The sequence below is a fragment of the Corvus cornix genome, chromosome 3 (assembly GCF_000738735.6).
Source record: "Corvus cornix cornix isolate S_Up_H32 chromosome 3, ASM73873v5, whole genome shotgun sequence".
NCBI classification, from domain to species: Eukaryota; Metazoa; Chordata; class Aves; order Passeriformes; family Corvidae; genus Corvus; species Corvus cornix.
Window position 1 is genome coordinate 29,702,697 of NC_047056.1, and position 12,719 is coordinate 29,715,415.

At 34.0% G+C, this 12,719-nt stretch overlaps 1 protein-coding gene across 6 annotated transcripts in view; it reads left to right on the forward strand.

Annotated features, from left to right (window-relative positions):
- KIF6 (kinesin family member 6) overlaps positions 1–12,719 on the forward strand; it is a 158,100-nt gene that overhangs the window by 43,745 nt on the left and 101,636 nt on the right. For all 6 annotated transcript variants that reach the window (XM_039569520.1, XM_039569515.1, XM_039569518.1 and 3 more), the window contains 2 exons: positions 2,770–2,856; positions 6,134–6,237. In XM_039569520.1, the coding sequence (XP_039425454.1) occupies positions 2,770–2,856; positions 6,134–6,237 (191 nt within the window). The remainder of the gene's footprint in view (positions 1–2,769; positions 2,857–6,133; positions 6,238–12,719) is intronic.

Consider the following 12,719-nt stretch of genomic DNA (forward strand, 5'->3'; position numbering starts at 1 on the left):
AGTGTTTAAGAGGTGTTTGGACAATGCCCCTAACAATGTGCTTTAACTTGGTCAGGCAGTTGGACTTGCTGATCATTGTAGGTCCCTTCCAAGTGAAATAGTTTCGTCTATTTTATTCTAAAATATGTACCAATGTGAATACATAGAACACTGCTCAAAGCCATTTATAATCTATTTATTTCCTTATTTTCTTAAGATTAAAGCATTCTAATATGAATAAACAAGAAAAGAAAAACTATTTAATCTAAGACTGTTTTCTGAAATACAGTGGAAAGCATTATACTCAAACCATACTTCATCTAGTTGCAGATTTTTTCTTTAGGAAACTGGACTTTGCTGTTAAATGAAAACATATTGTTTAGACTTGCAAACATGTAATTATGCAAGCATATTGTCTGGTAACAAATGTGGCTGGGTACATTAGTTAATTTTATTTTAAGCTCCGTGAGATCAGAACCCTTTCATATATCAATTCTCAGGTGTGTGTATCTCACATTGTGTTCTTGATATTATTTTGGAAATATTTAGACCAAGCAATTATCCAGAATAAGCTATTGACAGTTTTCATGTTCTTGCTTTAACGTACACAATCTACACAACAGACCTTATTCTTCGGTCCTCCCAAAAATTAGAAAAAAACAAAATACCTTTCTTGCTCCCCAAAATCTGATATATCCTAATAATATAGATGGATGATAAGCTAATATGTCCGAGTAAAATAAATGGATGATAAATTAATTCCTAATCATTAGAAATGCCAGAATCAGGATAGCTGCATGAGTCATTATTCATAGTTATGTTAGATTTGCATGTTGGTTTGTTTTTTCCATTGGTTATACATTTCATTCACAAACAATGCACAAGACAGAGCTACCCCCAGTATGAATTGAAGTTGTATAATAAAAGCCACTTGCTTAGGGACCTAGTGTTGTTTCTTGTAACAAAGCAGAGAATTCAGAGTAAGAAAGGGCACTCCTATGAAGAAGCCAAATAGATGATTATCCTAGAGAACTAGATTATATTCCTACTTCTACCAATGAGTTTGTACAGAATTTCTTGGATCACTACATCACATTTTTTTTGCTAGTTTTGTGGAGTGCTTGGATGAAGATGTTGATTCTGTATTGTAGATAGGTTAATATAGCTGTAACTGAAGCGGAATGGAAGCTGTTTTGAACAGCAGGTCATAGAATGACAACAAATGAATATAATTTTTTTGGTACTTTTGACTTCAGTTTCCATTCTGTTAAGTATAATCATTCCACACACTTGCAGCAAAGAGTATTAATCGATTAATTCTTATAAAGTCCTGAGGTGCTGTGATGATAAGCATGGTAGAAAAATGATTAGGAAATTAGATGTCTGACTTGATTACCATTTTGATGGCATAGAATAAACAAATTGTAAGCTAACATATTGAACAGCGAGAACTGGATTGATTAGCTACTCATTAATTTAACATATGCTGCACACTAAATAAGGCAAAGAGATCTAGTGGAAATGCAGTATGTGTACTGTACATATAACTGTATTTACTATATGTATAGAACCTAATTAAAATCACATTGGCTGATCGTCATTGCACAGGAACAGCAGAGGCAGACATCGAGCCCAACTAATACTGTGTGCAACTCTCTTAACTGTAAGGTCTTCCTTTCCTTTGATCCTCTGTGTATATATTCTGTCTTTAGCAAGAAATATCTTCCCTTATTCAGATACTGAACCTCCATGCACTTAAAGAGACAGAAGTCATGTGGAAAAAGAAGTGTATGAACATAACATTTAAACTGGTATTTTCTTACATTGGAGGACTGAAAACTACAGAATTACTTTGATTATGAAAATAAATTTTGTAACAGTAGTGAATTAATTTAGGGGTTATGTATAAATTCTCTTTTAGATGCAGGCTGCCACATCTCCTAAAATTTTATCATACAGTTTCTCAAACATCATTTGAATTTCTAAGACTACTGCCTAATATTCTATGTTTTATTATTTGACCTAACTGTAGACAGTTGCTGGGTTTTTTTTCATTAAATATGTAAGTTTTTTAGGAGGGTCTGGCATTTAAATGTCAGCTGATTGCGAATGAGGGAACAATACTTATAAGGATCTTTGATTTCTTTCTGTGCCTAGATGGAAGTACACACTGGCTGTCACAGAGTTTCCCCAACCAACTCAGTCTTGTATCTTTCTTTTTTTCTGCCTTCCCTTCCTGCTGCTCCCCATCTTAGCTCAGGTGACAGATTTTTGTCTGGTATCATAGTTCCCGTGTACACCTCCTAGTTCCAAGTCTCCTGGCTTGTTTCTCAGTGGTCTTGGACTTCCATTCATCTTCCCTTAATCTCTTTTCCCAGCTTCTTTTACATAAAATTATCTAGTCCCTTTTTTACAAAAAAAAAAAGAAAAACTTTTACTTAGTTTTCTCTTTTTCTCATCATTCAAAAGTTATTACCTTCTAATTAGCATGGCTTTGTTATCCTACAGTTCCAGCTGCAGACTTACCTGAAACACAGTTGGTCAGGAGATAAACTGGGTCAATAAAATATGTACTATGATTTAACAGTTTTGTATGCCCCTGTCATGAATATGCTAACCTTATTTCCCTTGAATATTATTATTTTGGAATATGAAATGATAGATTATTTCTGTAAGATTGTCAAAAACCAGAAAAGTAGTTTAATGACTTCATTAGCAGTCTGGTCTACTTACCTAGCGCAAAGGTAATTGGAATTCTCTCCTTTCTCTCTTTTTTTTTTTTCCTTCCAGGAATCTATATCAACCTGCAGATTTGCACAGCGAGTTGCTCTTATTAAGAATGAAGCAGTTCTTAATGAAGAAATTGACCCCGCATTGGTGAGAGTTGTCTGGGGACAGAGGGAAGGAGATTGCTTGCTTTAAGTCTTATTAAACAATAGAAGTCAAATTGATGTTGAGGATGTTATACTGCAACATCCAGTGAAACTGTTTTCAGATGCAAGCTCCACCTTTATTTCTATAAAATAACTGCCCCTTTAGGTTTTTTTGTTTTGGATAATTGTAATTAGGTGGATCTTTATAAATCTCTAAAGGCTTTCTAAGCTCTTAAAGCTGAGAAACCCTAACCCCTAAGCCAAACCTAACCTTAACCGTAAGCCAACCCTAACCCAAACACCAACTCTAACCCTAACCAAACCCTAACCCTAACACCAACCCTAACCAAACCCTAACTCTAACCCTAACCAAACCCAGACCCTAACCCTAACCCTCGGCTCAAGGTGGTGGGTGGCATGAGAGGCAGAGCTTAGGGCGATGTGAAGGGGCGGAGCTGGGGATGGTGTGAGAGGAGAAGCCAGAGTTGTTTTGTTTCAGTGATAGTTTCTAAATAATTCCCACAGATAATTGGATGGTTCTAAAACTCTTTAAAATGTACTAAGATTGCTAGTCACTTGATGAAGGCACACGGCTGCACTGAAACAATTTGTGTATTAAAAAGCTAAGAAACATACCCATCCCGAGTCCTTCCTTGAGAATGACTCGAGGAACATTTTAGCTAGGAAGAAAGAACTCCGTGTAGTTACAGTTAGGGAAAAAAGGAAGACAAGCAAAGGAGACGGAAATAGGATTTCCAGAACCTGCAGAATGCTATATTATATAACATCAGAAGCATTTGTTCTCTAAACCTCAGGGATTATGTAGCTAATGATTTCATTCATTGTTACTTGATAGTAATTAGCATATTTCAGTTACTGTTAATGATTGTGCTTTTATTTTTCATTGTCTCTTGTCCTTGAAGCTCAAAGGGAATAGAAGATCCTTGTCAGGTTTTCACACGGTTTTCTTCTTTATTATTATTTATTTTATTTTTCTTTCCAATCTATTTCTAAAAGCAAGAACATCAGATTTTAAAAAAAAAAAAATAAAAACAACCCAGAAAATAAACCCAATAGGCATTGAACAACTTCTTCATTTCTATCTGTCTGTTCTTTTTTTCTTTTCTACATAGACTGTCTAGTAGCAAATAATGCAAGACATTTCTTCCATGGCCACAGAAACCTTTGATAGAGGTAAAACACATGCAGGCTCCTGAACATTTACTACATCCTGTGGACCTATACTCCATGAGTTTGGTATGTCTCACTCTGCAGGATCATTTAGCAAGTAAAGCAAAAGTGGACTCGTGAGAGTTAGAAAACTATCCCCTCTTGTGGAAAAGGCAGGGGAACACAGGTACCTTGAGTTTATACGGCCCTGTGCTCATTGCCCATCTTAAATATATTCCCAGGGTGCAACCTTACTATTCAGTAAAGTGCTTGATTTAAGATTTTTTTCATAAAAATCGAACACAATTTATTGGCAGTATCTATCATCTGTGAGCTGAACACATGGTTTATTAAGGGAGTTCACAATACCTCCTGGTGGATCTGAGTTAAGTCTGATTGTTGCGTAAACTTTAGTCTTCATGATGGAGACTTCCTGACCTTTTACCTTACTAAGAAGATGAATTTGTACCTGTTGTACTTTTAAGTGACTCCTCTTTGAATCTCTCTCACTCATGGTCAAAGAACATAGTTTAAACTGAAAATCAAAGTCTTGAATTAAACCTCATCTCTTCTGACATTCATGTAAAAATAGAAATTTTGTTTTAATAATATTTGAAAATGAATCTTTTATCCATATCCTGAAATTGGTATTTCTGTTGTTGTCAGATTGAAGTTAGTCATGCTAACAAATTTGAACATTGAACACAGAGGCTACTGTCATTCAGCTGTCTACCATTTTACACTCCAGCCCCAAATTTTATTTTCTTGACTCAGTAACTGGCACAAACTACATCAGAATGTGGCAGCAAAATGGGGCAATCTAAAATCAGGGTAAAATGTTTGGCCTTGCAAATTTTTCTAAGTGTTCTTGCAACTTCTCTAATTAACAGTCATCACTTTAATAGATTATTAAATAAAATACTATGCTAGACTTTCAATCTTTATTGTAAAAAATATATCAACTGTAGGTTTAGAGTTAAAAGAAATAATCATATGCATGTTTAGAATATTGTGATTTTTAAAGTAAAAATGCTTATTCAAAATTTAGGAAGTTATTATTAAATTTACTCATTAAAAGAAATAGAAATGTTTGAAAGAGTTTTAACATCTGGTGAAAATATGTGTCATCAGTTTCAACAATCTCATTTCTGGAAAGTGCATGCAATCAAGAGTGATTAATTTTTTCTTGAAAACATTCCTCTCTTGGAAACTTCTTTTGCCCATGGAATTAGTGTATGCATATCCATCTAAAAATATCATATAAAGGGCCATACAAAGGGAGGCTTCATTAAATGACGAACCGTAAAGTATCCAAGAGCCCTCTCATTCGTGTTGTAGACTTACAGATTTGCATATTGCCCTGCTTTGTAGAATTTGGCTTTGAGAGGTTAATGATTAGTAAAATTTGGTTTTATACAGACATTTATTCCCAAGGAACAGTTTCCAAAAATTACTTCCTAGAATTTAAAAATCTAGTTCACTTTTCCATGTAATATTCTCACATTGCTGCTTATTAATATGATTTCATTTCATTATGTTGCTTTATGCTATCAGTTTGTTGCTAGCAACTGATGCATCCTACAAGTATAGTGTGCTATAATTCTAATAATAATGAAATGTTACATGAAAAAGAAGAAAATTTGAGATTTAAATTAAGATAGTATTTTGAAAGTTCTGTTTCTGTAAGGGAAGGAAAAAATACCACTTTTGTTGTGTAGTTGCCTTTCTCTAACAAAGGCATCAGTTCTGAGATGTGTTTTCATTATTAAGAGGCAAAACTAATGAGTCAGAAAAGCTCTTTTTACTCCTTTGTCAAATTGTATTTCTCTTTTGAAAAAAATCTTTTGAACTCTTTCTGTACCACCATATCTTCCAACACAAGAATTTACTGAATTTGGAAGACTTTTCTTGGGTTTATAAATGGAAAAAGAAGGAAAAAAAAGGTGTTTGGTGTATTTAAGGCATTTTGACAGTTTTTAGAAAAGAGACCTTGTTTAAAAAAAGAGAAAACTAAAGTATCATATTTACCTAAACTCAGCCTTCTACTTCAAAAATCATAAACTAACTATTAATTTGTAGGTGATGCTTGGTTTATGCCTTGCTGTTTGTAGATGATTGTCCAGCTGAAAAAGGAGATCCAGGATTTGAAGTATGAGTTGGCACTGGTGACTGGCAAGCAAAGAACGTCAGAGCTTTCCCAAGAAGAGCTACTTCAGTAATGTCTTACATTGCTTTCATTTTCTTCTTTTATTATTATACTTTTCATCAGTTTCTTATTTGCATAAATATTTAAATTCGTCTCAGAATTTTAAACTTCCTTGTGTGAATAATAAAGTGGAGTTAGGTGCCAGTTTAGAATGGCAGATTTCCATGAAAAGCTCTATGAGGCTGCTGGCTGTGTTTTTGCAGCCTCAGCGTTGAGGAAGTGAAGTAAAGTAAATGCAAAGGATGGGAATGCCTGTCAAATGCCAGGCAGAAAGAAGTGTTATATAATAGGGCAGAATTAAAAACAGTCTCTCTCAAAACTGGGTATGCGATCTGAGTAAAGTTCAAGAAATGTTCTTGTGCTGAGAAGTATCCTGCTGCAGTGTTAGTTTGACATAAACCAAAAGAAATTTCACCTTTCTGATCCGCAATTAATCAATGTCTTAAAAGCCAAATATTCTTTTTTCTTTTACTGAACATGCTGTTGAAATGCAGTATTAATTCATGTAAATATGGTGACATTCTGTACTGTAGATCAGTACAGCACAAAAGAACTTTCTATATATGATGTATTTACTTAGGTCTAAATGTTCACAATAACTTAATTCAATTTCTAGGCTTGAAAAATTGATTCTGTAAGATAGGCCTATTTAATCTCTGTACTTCATCTCTATAAAGAAAGTAGTAATTGCCTGATTTTGTTTAATTAGTACATTAACAGTAACCAAATTGAAGCTGTGGGAATATTTGGTCTTTAGTTTCTCTCGGGACTGGTCCAGAAGACAGCTACCAGTGCTAGCAATTTCCCCTGATGCATAGGAGAGTCTGGAGACATGACAGTCTGCTACCTTGAACCTTGAATTTCTCATGCAGGTTGTTGCCATTGTTAATCATTTACAGTTAATCAGCAGTTATCAGTATATTCTCCTAACCAGAAATCTCCCTGCATTTCCTACTCAGTTAATATATATTTATCATCTGCCCAAACATATGAGAGTCAAATGCACAAATAACACTACAGAGTAGCGCTAGATGTGACCAAGACTAGCCATTGAAAGAAAAGTACCTTTCTTTGTCATTATATGCAGAATTAAATGCCCTTATTAGTTAGTTTCTTTTTGCCCTGGCAGAAGGATAAAAAGAAACCCTTCTTTTCACCCTTCAGAAGATAACTGACTTTCAGTGATTTTACTCAGACATACTTAAATAAACTATATATTAGTTTAAATAAGTGCATTCCTAACATTATTCTAAAAATCTGTCACATGGATTTTCCACTGTGGTCTTGTTTGCTGCTTGCTTTGTATAGAGAAACTGGGATTTTGGAAATCATTTGGTTTTTCTAAGACCCCACTCACAAATCTTATTTCCTGAGATTTTTACCTGACTTTTTGCCATGAGAATGGCAGTCTTATAAATAGGAATGGGTTATAAGTGTAATGGATTCATGGTTGATTAATTTTTTTACTATGATTATGCAAAGGAAAACTAGGAATGTACCATCTGCATACAATTGCACTGTAGCATCCATCTGGGAGGCTTGGTTTCAGAAATGTGACTAAGAAGTGTGTTAGTTGTATGTTTCTCCTTTTCATCTATGTAGCAGAGTATAGGGTGCATTACACCATCACAAAAAGTTTCTTCTGAGATCATAACAAGGAATTTTTCATCCCATTACTCCAGAAAGAACCAGGGTGGAGACTTTAATGTGTTTCTACCTGTACTGTCACATAGTGAGAAATAACTTCCAAGGACCTTAGATACATTAGGTCAATGCAAAATTTTAAGGTTTCTGAGTCTGTCATTTATTTAGATTTACTCAGGGTCATGTAGCACATGTGTTCATTGTTCCAAAAATAAGTTTTTTCTTGGAACAAATGCCGTGTAATTAAAATATAGAACAGCACTTAAGTACTGCTGACTGGGATATAATAATTTTCCTAAGGATCAATACAAAACAAGAAGGGCCTCAAACAATTAACCTTATCAGTCATCAGTGTGATGTAATTTCAGGGATCATTTTCTTAATATGATTTAAAGTGAAAAAAAGAAGAAAGATTTGGATATACAGAGCTTTTTCAAACAGGCAGAGTGCTAGAGTATAACTGTCACATACATGAGTCAGACTGGCTTGTTCATACTTTGGGCTGCAGTTGGATGGAATGTTGAAAGCTAAGTCAATCTTTTCTAGAACAGTTCAAGGGGAGGAAAATATCAAATGTCAGGGTTTATGAGTTTTGCATTTGTATGTGTTCATGCAAACAGAGTGCTCACAGATAAACAGCTGATGTGGCTCAAACACCCAAATGAAAGTATAATGAAATGATAGTATAAAAAACCACTGTTTCAATGAAAATACGTTTCTGTGGTTTTAAACATTTATACTTTTTGAGCTTGCTTTCATATGGCAATAACATTTGTGACCATGCTGATTTACATGTCTGAGCCTGAGGTCCATAAATGTTCTGAGCATTTATGACAATCAGCAGATAGCATTGAAGTGTTCTGTCTCCAGTTACAGTCTATCAATACATAACACAGCAAATCTTCGTGACACTTCTGTTTATTGGGACTGGCCATCTGAGTCTGGAGCTACTCATTATCTGGAGAGTTTGTACACATTAAAGAATAAATATACAAGTGAGTAGTCCAAACAGAAGTATGGACCTGGATGATGGCTGATAAAGTCATGATTGACTATTACTGGCAAATGTCTATGTTGGGATTCGCATCTAGTTTTGCATCTATAATGAAACCTAAATAATATTATTTATGAGGAGCCATACAGATCAGTTTGTTATAACAGGCAGAAGAAGAAAAGAAATGTATTATAGGTTATAATGCAACATACTGTGTTGTGCTTTATTTCAAGTGGCCACCCAAGAACGGTTCTTAAAGGACTGCTGTTGTAGGGGGTTCTTTTATTATTATTGTTATTATTATTGGTAGTTTTTTTAATATGTCAGAGAGGAAATTCTAATGAAGGTCATTATGTATTTCAAATCCTACTTAGACATTTTTGCTTAGGATTTCTTCTGTTTAAATTTAAATAAACTGTATCTCAACATGTGTATATATATATGCATATATCTATATAAATAATTCAAGTTTATCTAGTTCTTTTCCAAATTCTTAGACTTTGACCAAAGTCTTACTGTGGTTAATTTTATTGCAAATAATGACTAGCAAGGAGAGGTGCTACAAAGGATAGTCTTATAAAAAATGGATGCATTTTAATCCTTCTTTTTCTGATTCATCATACATATTTTAGCAGAGGTCACAGCAAAATTAATCTGCTGAAAGTATTCTGAGCCTGGGTTATATTTTTTATTCTTTGATGCTGACCACAGATGGTCAAAGGTACAAGACATGTCAGTGAAAAACTCCATGCACTGAGTACATTTTTTTTTTTTCTCCCCCACACAACTCTTTATCTCAGGCATTTTTCAGTAGAAGACAGATGCCAAAATGAAACTGAGTGGTACATATGTAGATCCAATAATATTTTTTAGTCTAACAAAAAGCTTATGGTATTGCGTAGGTTTTTTTGCTCTCTACGTATGTTGCAGGAATTAACTGTTAGTGATTGCCCAGGAAATAAGTATTAATAATATCTGAAAACTGTATTTTGTATTTTTCTCGACTTAATAAGTCAAGAAATTCCAAACATTTCTTGCAATAATGAGCTTCATTCCACTTGTTTACATTCAGAGCATTCCAAATGAAATTGGTGGGCTACTCAATGCAGTTGAAATTGCTAAATATTTGCAGATAGCATATGAATAAGCTGATTTTCCTTCTTGATTGTTTTTTCCTCAGTTAAATCAAAGAAGTATCTTTGGGGATTTATTTTAATTTTTTTTTCAAAAACCTGTCAAATAGGCTTTCCTCATCACTACAATGTCACATTACCATTCACTAAGTTTAAAACAAAATGGGAAACAAATGCTCTTGACTTTTCTTGTGAATGGTAAATTATAATATGACGCAGCTTGCCAGTCGTGTGACTAAAGCTACAGCTGTCTGAAATTCAGAATTCCATGTTAAATGGTGAGCTTTTGCATTACTGTGTCATATTTTTGATTTTATTATTTTGTTCTCATAAATGTTAAACATAAATTAATTCTTCTGCTCTCATTTTGTTTATCTAAATAACACAGAATAAAAAATGCAGCTAGATTACATAAGTGGTTCAGAATGTAGATCATAAAATGCTTCCAAAATCTGAATTGCTTGCTTTGGATCTTACCTTCTACTTCCTCAGCTGTAAAGGGCTGATCTAAATATTTCTGAGCTGGAGAATTAGTTTCTTATTTAAGGAAAAAAAAAATTAGAAAAGGAGCTCTTTGAACTATTTTTAAAAAGTAGAAAATAACATCATACGTCCCAAATACAAGGAAATTGTACTCTTTCAGGCTTCTGCATTATGCTTTAGAATAGAATTAAATTACCTTCAATTTTTTTTTTTTTTTTTTTTTGTGAATTGCATGCCAGAAGTAAAAGGGAGAGTCCTTTTTGTTTGAATCATTTGGGATTTTTTTTTTTTTTTAATAATATAAATGAGCTCACTAGCAATTTACAGTGTGTGCCCAGAAAGTCAGGATTTTAAATCAAGGTCCTGCGTTCCAGAGCACCCACACTTCCAGAGTTTTTGCCAGTTGGAAATCTCTAAGAACAGGACCGGAAGTACTGGCTTAGCACTTTAATTTATTAATAACTTTACCTTATTTCTTTCTGATACATATGTTATTACAGACGCTTCTATTTTTTACTTCAACAGTCATATACTGTTCATCTTACTCAAGTCCTGGAGATCTCATTACTTCTTTCTGTCTTTCATTTTTCTGTTTCAACATTGTGACATCTGTATGCTATCATAGTATTAACAATATTGCACTGTTGTACAATGTAGAGCTTTAACAGTTACTCAGAGTTAAGCTGTTGAACAAATGGCCTCCTTTACAAAACAGAGCAAATGTTCTTATTTGCTGATGTCAGTGTTCAATTTCATTTGCAAGGTGGAAGAAATAAAGGCCTATCACCTTGCCTTTTGTCAACACAGCTTTGCAGACCATAGATCTGTGTAGAAGTTAGCAGATTTAAGAACATGAGCTGTGTAGGCAATATTCAAGAAAAAACAGGCTACCTTACCTATAAAGTAGTCTTAAAATGTCTCACATTAACTGCTTGCTTAGATGCCTGATTTAGAGTGCTCTTAAATCAATGTCTTTTTGTAGAGGATATTTTTTCTCTTACATGTTATGAAATCTTTAGCAACAGCACAGAAAGTTCAGATTCCTAATGCAGGTACCAGCACTACGTGCTTAAATTGTAAATACTTCTCTGTGATCCTGGTTTTTGTTCCAAGGCCCCTCAAAGTAGGGAAAAAAAATCTTATTTAAACTGATCACCTTTAATATTGAAACTATTGAGAGATAATAAACTGTAAAGTTCTTTTCAAAGCTTAGTGAGTTTGTTTCAGCGTGGGGGTGGGAGGGAGGTCTACAATGTACTATGTTCTGTTTTCTAGTGTTCAAAATTATACCCATCATCTAGTGTCATATGGTTTCAAGAAAAATAGTGAAATATGGTATAGCTCATATTAGTGAAGTGTGTGGAGATAACATAACATAGCTCCAGTTGATTATTAAGATTGAAAAAATCTTGGGGCCAATTTTCAAATATATATGACCAAAAAGTGATCATAGAAGCATTTTGAATCTCCCTGAAATTCATGAACACTTTGTCAGCTGAGTTCTTCTGAAAGTACCACTAAATACCTGTTTGCATCTTTTGGAACTTAAATACTTTTTGAAAATCTTTTTCTTTTGAGCTTATACATGTAATTAATAATCTGTGATACTTTGCAGAATTTTTTTAAACTACTTCTGTCTTCTTTACTGTAGGATTATCTTGGTGTTCATCCATATGAGTACTTTTGGCTTCTTTGAATAGCTGTTATGCTTCTCCTATGTTCTTTCATTTTAATTCAAGTTCTTCCTACCTTACAGACATTTTGATTTTTTAAATTTTGATAAACTAAAGGTTAGTTTTCTCTTGCTACTTTTGGATATACTCCAGTGATTAGAACATAACTGTTGTTATGGCCACAAGTATTAGCTGGCAGTGAATAACATTCCTTTATGTATGCGCTTTTGGGTTGTTTTTATAAAGTGCTGTTGAAGAAGGAAATTGTCTACTCAGCAAGCTACTTGACATGTTTCTTCTCTGAAAAAAAAAATTGCGTGTGTAGAATTACAGGCAGTAGGCACCTTTTTCCCTCATAAGCCTGTCTTGATCTTTTTATTGTCTTTATCGGTCCAAATCACCCCTTTTCTTACTGATACAAAGATTTAGAGCTGTGTGCATTTCATCATTGAAATATGATTAATGATTTTCGACTGTGTAGAAACTCTTCTTACATCTGCTTGCCACATGGTAGCCATCTAATTCAGAAGAATCTCCTGTAGTATGTAGTTGTTATAGCACTGT